The 19,531-nt window shown below is 51.8% G+C and overlaps 2 protein-coding genes across 2 annotated transcripts; both read right to left on the reverse strand.

Moving 5' to 3' along the window:
* Positions 1–4,952: 4,952 nt before the first annotated feature.
* OLFML3 (olfactomedin like 3) lies at positions 4,953–8,522 on the reverse strand. Its single transcript, XM_063178002.1, has 3 exons — positions 8,412–8,522; positions 6,869–7,154; positions 4,953–5,933 (listed from the first exon to the last, which is right to left on the reverse strand). The coding sequence occupies exons 1-3, from the start codon at positions 8,520–8,522 to the stop codon at positions 5,146–5,148; spliced, it is 1,185 nt and encodes a 394-aa protein (XP_063034072.1). The 3' UTR covers positions 4,953–5,145.
* A 1,673-nt stretch (positions 8,523–10,195) lies between these two features.
* On the reverse strand, positions 10,196–19,491 carry LOC134430344 (complement receptor type 2-like). Its single transcript, XM_063177957.1, has 8 exons — positions 19,384–19,491; positions 16,795–16,968; positions 15,296–15,475; positions 13,316–13,498; positions 12,210–12,398; positions 11,798–11,977; positions 10,957–11,150; positions 10,196–10,638 (listed from the first exon to the last, which is right to left on the reverse strand). The coding sequence occupies exons 1-8, from the start codon at positions 19,439–19,441 to the stop codon at positions 10,486–10,488; spliced, it is 1,311 nt and encodes a 436-aa protein (XP_063034027.1). The 5' UTR covers positions 19,442–19,491; the 3' UTR covers positions 10,196–10,485.
* Between the last annotated feature and the right edge of the window lie 40 nt (positions 19,492–19,531).

Genomic DNA, 19,531 nt, shown 5'->3' on the forward strand with positions numbered 1-19,531 from the left:
CAATATCCTTGAGAATGAGACAAAGGAGAAAAAATTAGCCCAAAGATCTGAGTTTCTCTTTCCCACTGATAACACAACTTCTCAGTTTACTTGCCCAGATTGCCTTGCAAAGAGAAGCATTTTTCAAGAGGAGCAGAGATGAAAGGGATTATCACTAACAGAAGCTCTTCTCTAAAGAGATAAATTATTTGGCAATTAAAGCCCAGGGAGCTGCAGGCTCGGGGGAAGGCTGGAGCAGCCCCATTAGCATCTTTCCCACTGACCATCCTTTGGGAAAGGATGATCCCAGTGCCCCTGGGCTGGCTGTGGGGCCACTCCTGCTGCAGCCCAGGACGGGGGACAGGAGCAATGCTGGCCCCAGAGCTGCCCCCATTTGGGGCTGGACAGGGCCAGGGGCAGGGGAATGAAGGAATGAGGGAATGAGGGAATGAAGGGATGAAGGAATGAAGGAATGAAGGAATGATGGGATGAGGGAATGAAGGAATGAGGGAATGAGGGAATGAGGGAATGAGGGAATGACGGGATGAGGGAATGAAGGAATGAAGGGATGAGGGAATGAGGGAATGAAGGAATGAAGGGATGAGGGAATGAAGGAATAAAGGGATGAAGGAATGAAGGGAAGAGGGAATGAAGGAATGAGGGAATGAAGGGATGAAGGAATGAAGGAATAAAGGAATCAGGGAATGAAGGGATGAGGGAATGAGGGAATGAGGGAATGAGGGAATGAAGGAATGAAGGAATGAAGGAATGAAGGAATGATGGGATGAGGGAATGAAGGAATGAGGGAATGAGGGAATGACGGGATGAGGGAATGAAGGAATGAGGGAATGAGGGAATGAGGGAATGAAGGGATGAGGGAATGACGGGATGAGGGAATGAAGGAATGAGGGAATGAGGGAATGAGGGAATGAAGGGATGAGGGAATGAAGGAATGAAGGGATGAGGGAATGAAGGAATGAAGGGATGAGGGAATGAAGGAATAAAGGGATGAAGGAATGAAGGGAAGAGGGAATGAAGGAATGAGGGAATGAAGGGATGAAGGAATGAAGGAATAAAGGAATGAGGGAATGAAGGGATGAGGGAATGGAGGAATGAAGGGATGAGGGAATGAGGGAATGAGGGAATGAAGGAATGAAGGAATGAAGGGATGAGGGAATGAAGGAATGAGGGAATGAAGCAATGAAGGAATGAGGGAATGAAGGGATGAAGGGATGAAGGGATGAAGGAATGAAGGGATGCAGGAATGAAGGAATGAAGGGATGAAGGAATGAAGGGATGAAGGAATGAAGGGATGCAGGAATGAAGGAATGAAGGGATGAAGGGATGAAGGAATGAAGGAATGAAGGGATGCAGGAATGAAGGAATGAAGGAATAAAGGGATGCAGGAATGAAGGAATGAAAGAATGAAGGGATGAAGGAATGAAGGAATGAAGGTTTTCTACAGCCTTCTGTGGGGAAGAGGCTGCCCATGCCAGCCCCAGGTTATCTGCACAGGACCAGGCAGTCTCTGCCACTGGAGACCCTGAGTCAAGGCTGAGTTTTCCTGAGAATCTCTCAGTGCAGCAGGAATGGCTGGGAGGGCAGAGGCAGCTGGGAGCAGCCACAAAAATCCATTTGCACACAGGACAGAGGGAGCTGAGGCAGCCCTGCCAGGGCCCCTGCATCCCATTTGGATCCCTGCATCCCACCAGGGCTCCTGGAACCTGCTGCATCCCACCGGGGTCCCTGGAACCTGCTGGAAGTCCCTGCATCTTTCTGGGGTCCCTGCATCCCATCAGGGATCCCTGGGTCCCATGGAGGTGCTGCTGCTCCCACTGGGGCTCCTGGTTGTGCTTGGGCAGTGCCAGGGTGGCTGGTGGGGACAATCCACACCCCTGAGGGCACCAAGGGCTCTGACAGCAACTCCCCCAGCCGTGGCACAACCTTTGCTTTCTCCTCATGGGGCCAATAAATACTTAAACGAGTAAAAAAAGGAATTGATGACCCCAGCAGGAGACGAATTCTGGCACTTGCAGAGCTCCATGGGACTGGGGGTGTCCATGCCATGGCAAGCAGGATCCTGTGGCCCTGCTGCTCCTCTCTCCCACGAGTCACCCCAGCAGAGTCACCCACACAGGTCTCTCTGATGTCTCTGAGGTCCCTCACACTCTCCCATGGCACTGGAGGATGGCAGGGACTCAGCTCTGGTGGAATGAGGAGGATGACCCCACCCTGGAGGCAGCATGGGGACAATCTCTGCTCTCTGTGACAGTGACAGCACCCAAGGAAGGGCTGGAGCTGTGTCAGGGCAGGTTTAGGTTGGATCTCAGGGAATTTTCTTCCCCCACAGGGTGCTGGGCACTGCCCAGGCTGCCCAGGGAATGGGCACAGCTGCAGAGCTCCAGGAGAGTTTGGACAGCACTGCCAGGGATGCCCAGGGTGGGATTTGGGGGCTCCTCTGCAGGGCAGGGGCTGGATTTGGATCCTTGTGGGTCCCTTCCAGCTCAGGACACTCCTGATTCCAGGAGCTGGGAGCACTCAGAGCTTGGAGGGCCCTGGTCCCCACCCGGTGTCACAACGAGCCCCCAGCTCAGAGCTGAGCCACCCATGCTGATCAGACACGTGGGGTGTGTCTCTTGTTTGCCAGCAGATGGAGACCAGGCTGCTCTGCTTGACGGGAGTTATTCCAAGGATTAATTAGTTGACGTTTCCTGAAGTACTTTGAAGATGTGGAGTGTGAGATAAGTGCTGTGCTCTAGGAGCCCATCGGGTGCTGCAGTAATTTTGTTCCTTTTCCTCCTCATTCCCAAGGAGTTTGTACAAAAACAAATCCCACAGGAGCTGGTGGGGCTCTGGCTGACCTGGATTAGTGAGTGGCACCTCTGCCCATGTGCTCAGCACAGGGAGGAGGCTGCAGAGATTCCAGAGGAGCCATGGAGTCACTCTAGAGCCAGGCTGGGATGTTGGGGAAGATGAAACAGGAAAGCCTTATAAATATGATTGCCTGGCAAAAGATTTTGAGAATATGGAAACTATAAGCGAGATTGAAATGAAAGCAAGCTTTGAGATACCTCAGGTACTGAACAACTGGAAACCAATGGTGTGGCCAGCTGAAGGTGATCCCCTTTTGATGGAACAACACCCTCTGCTTGCAGACAGCTCCAAGGGTCAGAGCAGACCCTACAGCTTGGCAGAAGGGGCCCAAAGAGGAGTTTTTAGGGTTTAAAATGTAACACAGTGTGGTAATGTAATGATTCTTATAGGCTGTATATAAATGCTATAGGATTTGTATCTTGTACTACATTGGTTAGTGAGAATCAGAATATTCAACACAGAAGAAGATTTATGGTATTGTAATGGGAACTTTGCTGTCTTAACTCTTACCTCTTGCTTCTTAGCTCTTACTTTTCTATGCTCTTATCCCTTTTACTCTCTTATGCTTTTATTCTCTGCCCCTCTCTTCTCTCAGCCCTGCTCCAGCTGTGGCTGGCAGCTCCCAGCAGGGCCCTGCACCCAGGCCCTTTGCAATAATCCTCAATTTCCAAGCCCTGGCTGCAGAGATCTCTCATCTCCATCCATCCCACCCGTGCTGCCCCCATCTATCCTACACTGGGAGAGCTGGGGGTGTTCACCTGGAGCAGAGAAGGCTCCAGGTGTCACAGGGAAGTGCAGGACATGTTCCAGGCTACAAGATGTTTCTGGTGCACAATCATTACTGCCCCATCAATTTTAATTCAGGCTGGAGAAATCATGGGTGTAATTATTTACTACTGTGAGATTTCTGAAAATTATATTTCTCTTACTGCCCTTATTGATCTTGAAAAGGGCCATAAATTAACTTGACAGTTCACAGAGTCCTTCACACTTGAATAATTTCTCTGCTTGACTTGCACTGTGTGTTGAACTTTCAGCACCAGCCAATTACAGTCATTCAAAGTGGGTATTTGAAGATTTTTCTTATGCAACAAATTTGATTATAATACCAAAGAACTTGAGGCAAATACCATGTCACAGAACAGTTTGGCTTGAGCTGAGCACAGCTGGATGGGATTTAGGGTGGCAGGGGGGTGGCATGGCCACTCCACAGCCCTGGGAGAGCAGGTGGCCCCCCTCAGGTGCTCCCCACAGGGCTGGCACCTCCCTGGGGTGTCCAAAAAGCAACGTGGCACTGGCACCAGCAGGATGCAACCCTCACCCAGCCAGCCTGGCCTATGGCTTCTCTGCTTGTCCCCAGAATTGGGAAAAAAGTGACGCTCATGGCACTGAAACACCTCCTAATCCATCCTCTGTGCTCTCAGGATGCTGTGATGGGAACAAACCACAGCAATCCTGGGTTTCTAGGGACAGAAATGGGGCAAATCCTGCACCCTGCAGGGGTGAGGGGTGAGGAAGAGCACGGGGCACAGTCTCTGCTGGGGCAGGAAGGACAGACATGGCATGGGGACAACTGGGGCTGTCCCCAGCCCCTGAGGGGCTCCCAGCACCTGCCCTGTCCTGCCCCATCCCCTCTGGGGCTGCTCTGTGCTAGAGGAAGAGGGAAGGGGGCAACCCAGGGCCTTATATAAGATGAAGAATCTGTGGCTGCAGGGGGAGGTGGCCTGTGCTTCATTAGAGACAAACTCAGTAAATCAGCAACATCTGGGGCCTGCTGGCTGGAGCACCACCCCAGCAGGGGAGGGAAATCTCCTGTTGTCCTCCCAGATTAAAGGATTTTGCTGTTTGCTCACAGTTTTGTAGCAGCCTGCCCAAAGCCTCGTGTTCCATCTCTGCCCTAAGCCCTTCCAAAACCCTCACCAAACATAAACCCCTGCCCAGGCACCCACACAAGGTCTGTCAGTGCTCGCTGCTCCAAGCCCTGCAAGGACACCCCACCCTTGGGAAGTGATTTTTGGGGTGTCTCAGGGGCAAGGTGGAGCTCAGGGCTCTGACAGCCCTGCCCAGCACCCCACACTCCCGCAGGCAGGCGGCCGCACTTCGCTGCGTACTATTTATTCATTATAACAGAAAAGAAAACCTCGTTAAATTAGTCCAGGACTCTGCTGGCTGCTCTCAGGTGGGGACACCAGTGACAGGGGGTGGCTGGGGTGGGGATCCAGCATTTCCTCATTTCACAGTGATGGGAGAAGGGCTGGGCTGGGCTGGGCTGGGCCGGGTTAGGCCTCACCCTCAGACCTCCAGCTTCTTCTTCATCTCCATGCGGTAAATGATCTGGTAGCCATCATCCCAGGCGTAGATCTGCCTCTCCCTAGGGCTGTACTTGAGGCTGGCGTGGGAGCCGTAGCGCTTGGGGAAATAGACCAGGGAGGCGTCCTCGGGGGCCAGCGTGCCGCTGACGTCGAAGACGCACTGGACGCGGGCGCGGCTGGGCAGGCGCGTGTTGTACACCACGTGCAGCGCCCCGCACACCACGAAGGCGCCCTCGGCGTTCTCCCGCGGGCACGGCGTGTCCCACATCTGCTCGATGTCCAGCGAGGCGGGGTCCAGCTTGGCCAGGCACATGTTCTTCTCGTCCTCCTTGGTGGCGTAGATGGCCCAGAGGCCTTCCTCATCCGCTGACACCTCGATGTAGGTGGAGGGGGAGAGGCCGAAGACGGGGATCTGCTCCTCGGCCGGGAACACCGAGCTGTCCACCACCGTCTTGTTGGCCAGGTTGAACTTGATCACCTGGAAGGACTGGCCCTGCTGGCGGATGTAGTAGAGGTGGCCATCGTAGACGAGGTGCCCGGTGCCCACCCAGGGGTAGGGCAGCTTGATGCGGGCGGCCTTGCGGGTGGCAGAGAAGAGGGTGAACTCCCGCATGCGGGGGAAGACGTAAACCGTGTCGTTGGCGGTGCCATCAAACAGGTAGATCTTCTCCGAGCTCCCTGCAGCGTCCTTGGTCCAGAGCCCCGAGGAGCTGCCGAAACGCTTCAGGATCTTCATGGCCCTGACACTGGCGATGGTGTCGCTGCAATCTGTGAGAGAGGGGTGGCTGTGAGAGCCTGGGATCAGCCTGGCCCTGCAGCACTGCAGCTGCTCCATGCTGGAGCTTTGAAAAGCAGGAATCAAACCTACACTAGAGGAATCAAAACCCTCCATACTTCCTTTATATTACTTTCTAGTAGGGTCAGCTAAACAAGCTATCGAGCCCATACCCCAAAAATGATGGTTCAACTCCTTCCCATGCTAATAAACCCCCAAGCAAATCTAACTTTCATCACTAGCCTACTCCTAGGAACAACCTTTACTATCTCAGGTAACCACTGAATTATGGCCTGGACCTGTCCCACCCAAACCCCTTGGAAATTCACTGAAGGGGTTTAGGAGCATCCCTGGTGGCATCGGGAAGTCCCCTAGTGCATCCATGACACAGAGAGGAGCCACCCTCACCCCAGCCCTGCCCTGGAGGCTTTGGGGACATACAGGGCTCCAGCCTGGGGCTTGGATGCAGCTTCCAGGCCGGGGGGGATGCAGGGGCTTGTGCCAGAGACATCTGAGATGCCCTGCTGTGACACAATGTCCTGGCTCATGGCTGGGGGACACCTGGACTGGGGTGGGCTGGGAAGGCTCAGAGTAACCCTCAGACAGGAGTCATTCCAACACCTGGAATTTCATCTGCTGTGCAGGGGATTGCAGGTTGCTGAGCACCTTGGGAGTTTGAGCTCCTGGGTCTCCCTGAACCCAGCCATCAAGGGCAGTATCCAATTCATATCCGAGTCACCCTGACACAGCTTTTGGCAATTCCAGCTTTGTGGGAAATATTAGCTCTTCCTATGGTGCCTCCAAACCTTTGCCTAAGAGCTTGGTTAACATTTAAACTCCATTCTACAACACGAGATACAAATTTAATTTGAATTATCAGGGATTTGCATAACATCCAACCCCCCAGGGAGCCACGGCAGCCCCTCACCTGTGAGCTTGGTGTACTTCTCATTCTTCCTCTGCTTGGCTGTGGCCACCTGCTTGTCCATCAGCGTCTCATCCACCTCCACGCAGGGCGGGGCGGGGTTCTGTGTCTCCAGGTAGTCCACCTCCCTCTCCAGCCGGTCCACGCGCACGGCCGCGCCCTCGGCCTCCGCCCGCAGCGCCTCCCGCTCCTTCTCGGCCGCCTCCAGCATCCCCAGCACCTGGTTCTTGAAGTCCCGCAGCTCCGTGGAGTAGCGGCTGCTCTGGTCGTGCCACTGGGAGATCCTCTCCTGGGGTGGCCAAGGGGACACTGAGGTCTCCAAAGCTCACAGCCCACCATGGCAGCTGTCCCGGCCTGCCCAGCCTGGGGGAGCTCCTGGAGTCACGCGGGGCTCGCGGCTCTGGGTCCCATCCCACCCTGGTCCCATCCCACCCTACTCCTGCTCCTGCTCCTGCTCCTGTGGTGCTCCCAATCGCACAAAGCTCCCACTTTCCTTCTGCAATGTTCCCAGACCCATGATGCCCATTCCTGCAATGCTCCCATGATGTTCCCAGACCCACAATACCCCATTCCCGTGTCACCCCCAGACCCACAAGGCCCTGCTCTCCTGTGACACCCCCAGGATGCCCGCATGATGTTCCTGAGCTCACAGTGCTCCCCAGTCTCCCACACTGCTCCCAGATCCTTTGCTGTGATGACCCTGTGAAGCTCCCAGACCTGCAATGTCCCTGCTTTCCCATGATGTTTCCAGACCTGTGATGTTCCCATTCCTGTGATGTCCCCATGTTTCCCAGACCTGCAATGCCCCTTTCTCCTGTAATGTTCCCATTCCTGTGATGTCCCCATAGTTCTGATGTTCCCATTCCCCAGATGTCCCCATGGTTCTCTCAGACCCACAATGCCCCTTCTCCTGTGATGTTCCCATTCCCATGATGTCCCCACGGCTCTCCCAGACCCACAATGCCCCTTCTCCTGTGATGTTTCCATTCCTGTGATGTCCCCATGGCTCCTCCAGACCCACAATGTCCTTGCTCTCCCGTGATGTTCCCATTCCTGCGATGTCCCAATGGTTCTGATGTTCCCATTCCCATGATGTCCCCATGCCTGTGATGTTCCCATTCCCGTGATGTCCCCACGGCTCTCCCAGACCCACAATGCCCCTTCTCCTGTGATGTTTCCATTCCTGTGATGTCCCCATGGCTCCTCCAGACCCACAATGTCCTTGCTCTCCCGTGATGTTCCCATTCCTGCGATGTCCCAATGGTTCTGATGTTCCCATTCCCATGATGTCCCCAAGGCTCTCCCAGACCCCCAGTGCCCCTGCCCCCATGATCCCCCCGTCCCCCAGTGCTCCCACACCCATCTTGCCCCGGTGTATCCCAGCTGGGCTGTGCAGGACCCCGGCAGGATCTGCCAGGGCTCCATCCCCACCCCCTGCTCCATCCCCAGCCCAGCTCCTCCTCACCAGCCCCGCTCCCAGTCCCATGGCCTCTCTGGGGAAGGGTTGGGCTCCCATTGCGGGGCGATTCGGGGTGCAGGGCTGTACCTCCAGGAGGGTGATGCGGCGCTCCACGTACTCCATGAACTGCTGCTGCTGGGCGCGCAGGGCCGGGGCGAGCAGCGGCAGCAGCAGCAGCAGGCAGCGCCAGGGCCCCATGGCCGGCAGCGCTGCAGCCTCCAGCTCAGTGCTCAGGAATGCTCCGGCCTCCCCGGCCCTTATTGCATCCAGATGTGCTCAGCGAGGGAGGGGAGGCTGCTCCTTCCCCGCAGGCCAGCCCCGGGCGCTTTAACCCCTTCGTGCCCCAGCCAGCGCGCTGGGGATGGGGCAGGAGACTGGGGACGGGCTGGGGGCAGGAGTTTGGGGTGTGGGGACAGCCGCAGGAGCCCCGAGCGAGAGGACACGTCCTCATGAGCCGTACTTTGGGGACAGCGAGGGGACAGCCCTGGCTCCTTGTCCGCAGAGGTGCCCAAAGCCAGCGGCTAACCTGAGCCACGTCCAGGTCTGGGGACAGGGATGTCCCTGGGGACAGGGAGGGTGCCAGCACAGCGGGCTTGTCCCCTGGGCAGGGACAGTGCCAGCACAGCAGGTTTCTCCCCTGGGATAGGGACAATGCTAGTGCAGCAGGTTTGTCCCCTGGGACAGGGATGGTGCCAGTACAGAGGGTTTGTCACCTGGACAGGGACACTGCCAGCCCAGTGGAGTTGTCCCCTGGGACAGGGACGGTGCCAGCTCAGCGGGTTTGTCCCTTGGGAGAGGGACAGTGCCAGCCCAGTGGGGTTGTCCCCTGGACAGGGACACGACCAGCCCAGAAGATTTGTCCCTTGGGACAGGGATGGTGCCAGCGCTGCACGTATGTCCCTGCCAAACCAGTGCCAGCCCAGCGGGGTTGTCCCCTGGGACAAGGGCACTGCCAGCCCAGTGCATTTGTCCCCTGTACAGGGATGCTGCCAGCACAGCGGGTTTGTCCCCTGGGCAGGGACAGTGCGAGCACAGAGGGTTTGTCCTCTGGGGACAGGGATGGTGCCAGCCCAGAGGGTTTGTCCCCTGGACAGGGACACTGCCAGCACAGAGGGTTTGTCCCTGGGGACAGAGACACTGCCAGCCCAGCGGGGTTGTCCCCTTGGTGTCTGGCAGCCCTGGGATCCTGCGTCACCCTGGATCCCACTGGGAAGATGCTGGAGCTGCTGGAGGGCCTGCAGTGGATCATGGCAGGAGGGGGCCCACAGTCACCTGCAGCAGGAGAACACCTCAGGTGAGGAACCCCTTCTCTGGCCCCTTCCCCGCCCCAGGAGAGTGCTTGGATGGCCCAGGGCTCCCCTGCAGGAAGGCACCAGCCAGGGCTGGATCTGTGGCATCCCCCAGCCCAGCCCCAGAGCAGCCAGCTGGGATCCAGGCAGGTGTTATTTGTGTTGCTTTGCTCTTATTTTGTGCTGAGGCTGGCAGTGAGCACTGACCAACAATTATTCTTAGCATTTGCCCACCAAAAGTTGGGATGTGGAAGATGACACCGGCTCGGATATTTGGCATGGCCAGGAACCTGCTTGAACCCAGAGATGAGGTGAGGCAGCCTTTACAATCCACTTCTTGTGAGCTGCCCTTTCCCAGACAAACAGAAATCAGGAGCTGAATGGACAGAAATCAGGTTTAACACTTCTTGCCACCACTGCTTCCAGCAGGGTGCAAATGTACCCAAACCTCAGCAGCAGAAACCATGAACCCAAATGTACCCAAACCATGGCAGCAGCAGAACCTTCAGAGCCACCTCTGGACTCATCTCAGCTTTTCTGGACTTCACTCCCTATTCCCTCAGCTTACCACAGTTAAGACAGTGATTTTAAAAAGCTAAATTTAATTTCTTTCTATTCTTCCTAATATGAAACATGAAACAACTTATTAGTTATAGAGCAAATCAAGCTTGTAGGTTAGAGCAAAACCCACTCCCTGCTCTGGCATCCAGCACAGCAAAAGCAGCCTCCTGTGCACTGCTGATTATTTTTCTGGCTCCAGGCATGCAAACATAAACCACAAAATCACCCAGAACCTTTTTAGAGATGCTGGGACTGCACAAACCATGAGTTCACCAAAGGAAAGGTGAGCATTACAAGGGCCCAGTTTCATTTCAGTTCTCTAGTTCCATCTGTAATTTTTTAATCTCCAGGAACAGTTTCTGGATTTCCAGCAGACTTTTCACTTTTTCCACAGGCACACCACATTCAAAGGCCGATTTAATGTAATGAACCTCTTGACACACATCAGCATCACCTTCTTTCATCTGTTAAAACAGGAAAACAAAGTCCAGAAAAGCCTGTGAGGATGGGCTGCAGCAGAGGCAGAGCCACCCACTCCTCAGCTGCGAGGCTGCTGTGTCCCAGCAGGGGCTGCATCATCCTCAGAACCAAAAATGAAAAGCTTTTGAGAAGTTTAAGCAGCTTTCATGCTAGAAATCAGGCAGCACCCACCCAGAGACTCAGCCAGGCTCAGCAACCTGAGGCTCTGAGCACTTGGGAAAGTTCCACCATGGCAGGCGTGGAAGTGGATGATCTTTAAGGCTCCCCCCAACCCAACCATTCTGTAATTTTGTGGTACTCACACACTTGGGCAGTGGTGTCCAGCTGCCATCAGGCAAGCACGTGGCTGTGCAGGCATTTTCCATCATTCCATTGTCTGGGAACTGGTAGCCAGGAAGGCACTCCAAGGTGACAGTCTCGTTGGTCTGGTACCACCTTTGCTCACCCAAAGGGCTTTTCACCTTTGCAAAGGGCACTCGTGGTCCTGGACACAGGACTGAAAGGAAAACCCAGGGCAGAAGGCAGCTCAGCCAGAGGTCAGAAAGGAGTTTGGGAAGTGCAGAGGAACTTAAAATTGTGGAGCTGTGAAATCAAAAATACTTCTCTTCAAGAAGAGGGTGAAGGTCAGAGCAGCCCCTGCGAGGGGCTGTGAATTCTTCATGGATTTGCTCTTTCTGGCAGGGTCTCAATCCAGGCATCCCCACGGTGGGGGTGGACATTTGGAAACAAGGGAAGGGAAAGTCAGTGAGCTCCTGACCTGTCTTAGACCTCCTGACCTGTCTTAGACCTCCTTTACACACAGCTGTCAATAAAACCTCAACTATTACCTGGAAAACACCAGCTTTGGGAAGGTTGTTTCTTCTGCAAAGAGGAGAAGGACTCAGGAAGCCCCAAGGACAGACAGAGCCAGGCAATGGTGCACCCCAAGCCCTCTGCTCTATCCCAGGGGCCACAGCTGAGCAGGAGATTTTGGAAGCACCCCTAAATTCAGTAGAAGGGCACAGTTTCATTCACCTCATACCACAGCCTGTTAGTGATGAATCACTACATCCTCCTGCTGTGGGGGTTTGGGACACCGAAATGAAAGGAAAATGCACATTAAAAATCCAGGAACAGGTGGTGGAGGAGAAAATGCTCACTTACCTGGCTGGCAGGTGGGCACAGGGGGGTCCCAGGTGCCATCAGCCTGGCACTGAGTCTGGGCAGCACCACGCAGACCAAAGCCTTCCTCACAGGAGAAGTGCAGGAGCAGCCCATAGGGAAAGGTGAACATCTGTGGGATCATCCTTCCCTTCTCCACCACGGGCTTGGGGCACCGAACCGCTGTGGGACAGAGCAGAGCTGGCACCGGGCTCTGGGCACAGCAGAACCCGGGCAGGGCTGCTCCTGCCAACCCCCTGATGGTGAGGAGAACCAGGGTCTGCCTCTTGCAGAGGGATCATCCCCCCTTCTGTGGAGGAAGCAGCATCTGCAGGCAGCCCTGCCCGGTTTGTTCTGAGCGGTGGCATCAGGCTGGTGCCATGCCCCGATGCCACAATGACCCCAAACCACTCACCCCTGCACTCGGGGGCAGGCCCACTCCAGGTCAGGTTCTCCCCATCCTCGGAGGTGCAGTAGAGGGATTTGTGCCCGATGAGGGACAGCCCCTCTGCACAGCTGTACTTCACTTCAGAGCCGTAGGTGAACCGGGTGAACCCCATGCCCGAGTGCTGCCCGTTGGTGATTTTGGGAGGGGGACCACAGACTGGGTGAGAGTAAAGGGAAAAGTCAGGTTTTCCTCGTCCCATTAGGGAGGCAGAATGCAGGGAGGTAAGAGGAGAGGCTGGTTCTCTGTGTTCATGGCATGTGTTGCTCTTCTCACAGTTCTCCCTGCCCCTGGCCAGCTTTGGCCATGGCTGTGCCAGTGCTCCCAGGCTGACCCAGCAGAGGAACCCACCCTCAGCACAGCCCCAGCACTGCAGCACCTGTCCCCTCCCCTTCAGCCCCTTCTCCTTCCTCATCCTCTCTCTTTTCCATCCTGCTCCTAAGCAAGGTCAGGGAATGGTAAACATCACAAATCCCTTGAAGAATCCTTTCAGAAATGGCTGGAAATCCCATTAACCAACACATTTCACCAATCACAGTTTTGGGAGAAGATGGAAATGCCAAAGCCCTTCACTGCTGTGGCTTGGGCACCTTCTCCTCACACCTCACATGGTTTTCTCCCTATTGTATTTGTGGGGTGCTCCATGGCAGGCAGGAATGATGAATCTAACTCCATGTTCTCAGAAGGCTAATTTATTATTTTATGATACTATATTATATTAAAGAATACTAAACAAAACTACACTAAAGAATACAGAAAGGATACTTAGAGAAGGCTAAAAGATAATAATGAAAACTCCTGACTCCTTCCAGAGTCCTGACACAGCTTGGCACTGATTGGCCAGAGTCAAAATAATTCACAGAAACCCAATGACACAATCACCTGTGGGTAAACAATCTCCAAACACATTCCAAAGGAGCAAAACACAGGAGAAGCAAATCAGATAATTATTGTTTTCCTTTTTCTCTGAGGCTTCTCAACATCCCAAGAGCAAAATCCTGGGCAAAGGGATTTTCCAGAAAATACGACAGTGACACCTCCCCACAGATGGCATCCCCAGCCCTGTCCCCACTCACCTCTGTCACAGTGGGGCACAGGGGGTCTCCAAATCCCATCAGAGGAGCACTGCACCCTGTCATTGCCCCGGAGCTTGAAGCCATGGTCACACTGGAACTCCACCTGCTGCCCAAAGGTGTACTCAGCTCTGCTGGGGCTGGTCTCTGTCCCGTGGGGGATGGCCGGGCGGGGACACTGCACCTCTGGGGGACAGCAGCAGCAGAGGGGAGAGGTTGGCACAGAGCCATTGCCAGCCAAGCTGCCAGGCACCTCTAAGCTGGGCTGGTGGGCTCAGGGATGGCAATTACAGGGTAACAAGAGCTGCTCTTGGAAGGCAGAAAGATGTATTATATTCACAGGCAACCCCAACGAGGGGAGAGAATGATAAGGAGAAGTCTCTTGATATCAGAAGGCGAATTAATTACTATATTATATTAATAATATAACAGTATAATAATATATAATATTGTATATATAATACAGTATAATAGTGTATTATAATATAAAATATAATAGTATAATAATAGTATAACATAATAACAATAGTATAATAATAATAAAGTATAGTATAATAATAAAATAATATATTATAGTATAATAATAAAATAATATATTATAACAATACTATAATAGTATTATAATAAATATATTAATAATACATAATTATAATAATTATATCTTATTAAATACTATATATTATATATCATTAAATATAATAATATAAGTAATATATCAATATTCTATAATATATAATTAATATATTAATCATATAATATTAGTATTATATATTATTAAATATTATACATTATTGTTAGTAATATATTAATGATATAATTATAATAATAAATATAATAATATAATATATTGCTATATAGTATATTATTATACTATATTATTCTATATTATATGACATGATATTACATTACATCTAAACTGAATTTGCCAAGCAGTCAACCCTGCACACAACTGCACTCATCTCGTGATTGTCACCCTCAGTCCTGACACACACACTCACACCTGGCCCTGACAGGCCAAGAGAACAAAACACCATCACTTTGGGTAATCAATCTCCATGTTACATTTTGTGCTTTTGTACAAACACAGACACAGCAATTGAGGTAAGAATATTCTTGGGAAGAATTGTGCCTCGCTTTTCTCTGCGAAGAGAAATGTGGGGCTCCATGTGAGAGCCTGTGATCAGCTGGAAATCGCGCTGGGGGATGGCTCCTCACTGGCTGCATCCCTGAATCCTTGTTGGAGCCTCTAAATAACCAGGGGGAGCTGCAGCTTTTCCTATCCAGGCACGCCACCTTTTGAGCAGCGAAATTACTGCCCGGGAGAGCCGAGGATGCTGCGGGAAGCCAGCATGGGGTGTGACAGCCGTGTCACCCCATGGGTGATGTGCTGGCAGAACATGATGGCAGAAACTGATCCTTTTATCCTGAAGATATGATATGATATGATATGATATGATATGATATGATATGATATGATATGAATAATATTATATATTATCTATATTCTAATATGTATTATTTACATAATATATATTCTATTTTTATATGCTAATGTATATTATATTACGTTATATTATATTATATTATATTATATTATATTATATTATATTATATTATATTATATTATATTATATTATATTATATTATATTATATTATATTATATTATATTATATTATATTATATTATATTATATACAGAAAATTATATACTAAAACTACACCAAAGAAAAAGAAAGGAGACATCAGAAGGCCAGAAAAGAATGAATAATGAAAACCCGTGACAGACTCAGACAGCCCAACACCGCTGGGCTGGGGTTGGTCATTAAGTTAAAACAATTCACGTGCTGGGTAAACAATTCTCCAAATCACATTCCAGAGGAGCAAAACATGGAGAAGCTGAAGCTTCCCACCTTCCCAGGAGAAGAAATCCCGGTGAAGGGATTTTTCAGAAAATATGTCAGAGTACACCACTGATGTACTCACTCTGGCACAGCCGGGGCACCGCGGACCACGAGAAGTTCTGGAGACAGGTGATGGTTGGGGACACCCCGGGGATGGGGGAGAAGCCGCTTCTGCACGAGTAGGACAGCGTGGTGCCAACAGGGAACTCCCGCCGGGGCTGGGGATCGGCGAACTCCACAGAGGGAGGGTGGCGACACTGCCCTGGGGACAGCACAGAAACATCACTGCCCTGGGGACAGCAGGGACAGAGCCTCAGCACTGCCCTGGGGGCAGCACAGAAACATCACTGCCCTGGGGACAGCAGGGACAGCACAGAGCCTCAGCACTGCCCTGGGGACAGCAGGGACAGAGCCTCAGCACTGCCCTGGGGACAGCAGGGACACAGACCAGGGACAGCACAGAGCCTTATCACTGCCCTGGGGACAGCAGGGACAGCACAGAGCCTCAGCACTGCCCTGGGGACAGCAGGGACAGAGCCTCAGCACTGCCCTGGGGACAGCTGGGACAGCACAGAGCCTCAGCACTGCCCTGGGGACAGCTGGGACACAGAGCAGGGACAGCACAGAGCCTCAGGACAGAGCAGGGGACAATACAGAGACTCAGCTCTGGGGACAGCAATGATAGCACAGAGACTCAGCACTGCCATGGGGCCAGAGCAGGGGACACGGAGCAGGGACAGCACAGAGCCCCAGCACTGCCCTGGGGTCAGACAGAGCAGGGGGACAGCAAGGACAGAGCCTCAGCATGGTCCTGGGGACATCAGGGACAGCACAGAGCCTCAGGACAGAGCAGGTGACACCACAGAGCCTCAGCATTGCCATGGGGACAGGAGGGGACAGCACAGAGACTCAGGGGACAGTGCAGACACTCAGCACTGCCCTGGGGACAGAGCAGGGGACAACACAGAGATTCAGCTCTGGGGACAGAGCAGGGGACAGCACGGAGCCTCAGCACTGGGAGCTTTTCCTTGGTGGAAAACCCCGACAATAAGTGAGGGACAGCAGCACCACTGAGCCTGGCTGTGGGGTGAAGAGAAAGGGAAAACCAGTGGGGAAAATTCACCAAAAAATGTGAACTGAGTGAGAATCTTTATTCTTGTGTGCTTTGGTACCTTGTGGGTGTCCCCTGCAGGAAGGGACAGCCCTGCTATGCTCCTCAGGGTGATCCCAGAGGGAATTCACAGAATCACAAAATGACCACATTGGAAGAGACCTTTAAGATCATCAAATCCAACCCAGCCTCAACACCTCAACTCACCCCTGGCACCCAGTGCCACATCCAGGCTTTGTTAAACACCCCCAGGGATGGTGACTCCACCACCTCCCCGGGCAGCCATTCCAGAACTTTATCACCCTTTCTGTAAAAAACCTTTTCCTGATCTCCAACCTGAATTTCCCTTGGTGCAGCTTGAATCCCGCCAGCCAGCAGTGCTCCTGGTGATGCCCACCCTCCAAGTGCTTTTGGGGAAACAGGAGCAGCCGATTGCAGCGGGCAGAGGCCAGCAGAGGGTGTGAGCTCACCTGGGATGCAGGAGAGCACCCGTGGGTACCACCTGCCCGTGGGTGTGCAGTGTGCAGTGCTGGCAGTGCCCACGAAGCCGGGGTCACACTGCAGCGTGGCTGTGCTGCCGAAGGTGAAGTTCTCTGCAGAGCTCAGGTGCCCGTGGGCGATGGTAGGGATGGGACATTGAGCCTCTGTGGAGCACCAAAAAAAAAAAAAAAAGGCTTTTTGTCACAGATATCTTTTATGAAAAGTCCTTTCCTTAGGATTTTTTTCTCCTGAGAAGCTGAGAGGCCTCAGGAACAAAATGTAACCAATGGTTATCTGCTGCTGTGGGATGCAACAGGTGCATCTGTGACTGGCCCATGTTGGATGTTTGTAATTAATGTTCAATCACAATGAGCTGGCTCAGACTCTGTCTGAGATACAAACCTTTGTTATCATTCTTTCTATTCTATTCTTAGCCAGCCTTCTGATGAAATCCTTTCTTCTATTCTTTTAGTACAGTTTTAATATAATATATATCATAAAATAATAAATCAAGCCTTGTGAAACATGGAGTCAGATCCTCGTCTCTTCCCTCATCCTCAGACCCCTGTGAACACGGTCACGGTTTTTAGGGGTGTTCTTGCATAATGGCACCACAGTGGTCAAATGTCACAGCAGCTCTGGCTGGGGGGAGAGGAGATGTGGCACTGTTGGGTCAGGAACAGAAGGGAAGGTGACACAAACTCTCTTCAGCAGGCTAATAACAATAACTCTTCAGCTGCTGTGGAAACATCCCCCACATCCCTGCACTCATGGAGCAGCACCTAATTGAGGTGTTTATTTGCATATGCTATAAATTAACCTATTTATAGGTTCATTTACATATAATATAATATAATATAATATAATATAATATAATATAATATAATATAATATAATATAATATAATATAATATAATATAATATAATATAATATAATATAATATAATATATATTAATTATATAAAATTATATATGATAAACAAACAAATATATATACATACATACATATATATGTATATATATGTGTGTTTGTATATATATATATATATATATATATACACACTTTATATATTATCTCTGTATTAGAAACCCATTCCTTTCATACACTGTTCTGATACAGATGACCCTGATTGGTCATTTAATCAACACCCCTTCACCACTGGCTAATTAAGGAAATCCTCTTTGGTAAACACCTTATGAGAAAACAACTGTTCAAAACACCAGCTGCAAGATTGTTTTAGTTCTTTCTCTCAGCCTTCTCAAAACTCCCCAGAACAATTCCTGGGGAAGTTTATCTGGCCAAACTGTCAATGTCCATAGAGACAAAGCTGTGTAATGACTGCAGTGACTGGGGCAGGGGTTTGGGGGTTAATAAACATCCTGAGCAGCCATCAGCAGGACCCCAAACCTGTAGGATTTCTTTTCTACATAATCAAAACCTTCCCTGGCCTTCCCTTAGAGCCCTTGCTCAGGCTCAGGTGCAGCAGCTCCCTCCAGCCTGACAAAAAAAAAAAAGAGGTTCTACAACAACTGCATGACCTCAGTCCCACCTGCACATCCCTGACGTCCCAACAAAAAACTCCTCTTTCCATTCCTCCCATGAGAAATATTTGGGGGCTTATCACAAATAACAGAGAAAACAAAACTCCAACAGCTCTAACTGGGGTTTCTTCATGCCTGGCAGTGCTGGCAGGTCACCAAGACAGAGTTAAAAACTTGTCAGAACATCCTGGTTCTCATCCAGGTGCTGCAGCATCCCCCACCTGCACCGTGCCAGGGCAGTGCCACCCATGCTGCCTTTGGTGCCATCCCCGTGGAAAATATCTTGGAAAATATCTTGTTTGTGTCACCTCCACATTAATTATTGGCACCTCATTAGCAATGTTTGGCTTTGGGAAATGGGCTGAGAAGCATTAGGAAGTGAAAGCAATTAATATTAACAATAAAAGCAGAGTGCACAGGCAGTGCTGGTGCAGGGCTGTGCACTCTGGAGAAGTTTCTGGAAAGGTTTGGGTTTAACTGAACCCCCAACTTCCAGACAGAAACTGCTGCTTATTCCCCTTCCCAGGGACATTCAGCACTCAGCAGATTTGCACTTCTGCAGTTCTGAGGTCAGCCTGGGGGCTGCCCCAGGGCTGAGGCATCACAGAATCAGTCAGAGAATCAGGGAAGGGACGTTATGGAAGGGACATAAAATTCGGAATGCAAGGGACATCAAAGTTGGAATGGAAGGGACATTAAACCCCATCCTGGGCAGAGACTTCTCCCACTGTCCCAGGTGGCTCCAAGCCCTTTCCAACCTGTCCTTGGGCACTGCCAGGGATCCAGGGGCAGCCTCAGCTGCTCTGGGCACCCTGTGCCAGGGCCTGCCCACCCTCCCAGAGAACAATTCCTTCCTAACACCCAATCCAACCGTCCCTTATTCACCCTAAACCCATTCCCCTTTCCCTGCCAGGCCATTCCTGTGCAGAGCCCCTCTCCAGCTTTCATGGCACTGCAAGGCTCTTCCCAAAGCCCCTGTGGAAGGAAAGCAGAGCCCCAGAAGCCCAGACCCCAAGAAGGATGGGCAGGACACTCACCCTGAGTCCCCATGGGCTGCAGCAGCAGAAGCAGCACTGCCAGGAGCTGCCCTGGCATGGTGAGGGGTGGGAGCTGCCCTGGCAAGGAGAGCTCCTCTGCCCTGAGAGCCTGCCAGGGAAGGGGAAGCAGCAGTGGGAAGCTGGGGAC

Source organism: Melospiza melodia, chromosome 28, assembly GCF_035770615.1.
Source record: "Melospiza melodia melodia isolate bMelMel2 chromosome 28, bMelMel2.pri, whole genome shotgun sequence".
NCBI classification, from domain to species: domain Eukaryota; kingdom Metazoa; phylum Chordata; class Aves; order Passeriformes; family Passerellidae; genus Melospiza; species Melospiza melodia.

What these genes read in the sequence shown, in the direction of transcription:
- OLFML3 (XM_063178002.1), bottom strand. Translation starts at nt 8,522, where the DNA reads ATGGGGCCCTGGCGCTGCCTGCTGCTGCTGCTGCCGCTGCTCGCCCCG. An exon ending in GCCGCATCACCCTCCTGGAG is followed by an intron (nt 7,155 to 8,411) that starts GTACAGCCCTGC and finishes TGGCCACCCCAG; the next exon opens with GAGAGGATCTCCCAGTGGCA. An exon ending in GAAGTACACCAAGCTCACAG is followed by an intron (nt 5,934 to 6,868) that starts GTGAGGGGCTGC and finishes CCTCTCTCACAG; the next exon opens with ATTGCAGCGACACCATCGCC.
- LOC134430344 (XM_063177957.1), bottom strand. Translation starts at nt 19,441, where the DNA reads ATGCCAGGGCAGCTCCTGGCAGTGCTGCTTCTGCTGCTGCAGCCCATG. An exon ending in GCCTGCCCCCGAGTGCAGGG is followed by an intron (nt 11,978 to 12,209) that starts GTGAGTGGTTTG and finishes TCTGTCCCACAG; the next exon opens with CGGTTCGGTGCCCCAAGCCC. An exon ending in TGTGCCCACCTGCCAGCCAG is followed by an intron (nt 11,151 to 11,797) that starts GTAAGTGAGCAT and finishes TTTTCCTTTCAG; the next exon opens with TCCTGTGTCCAGGACCACGA.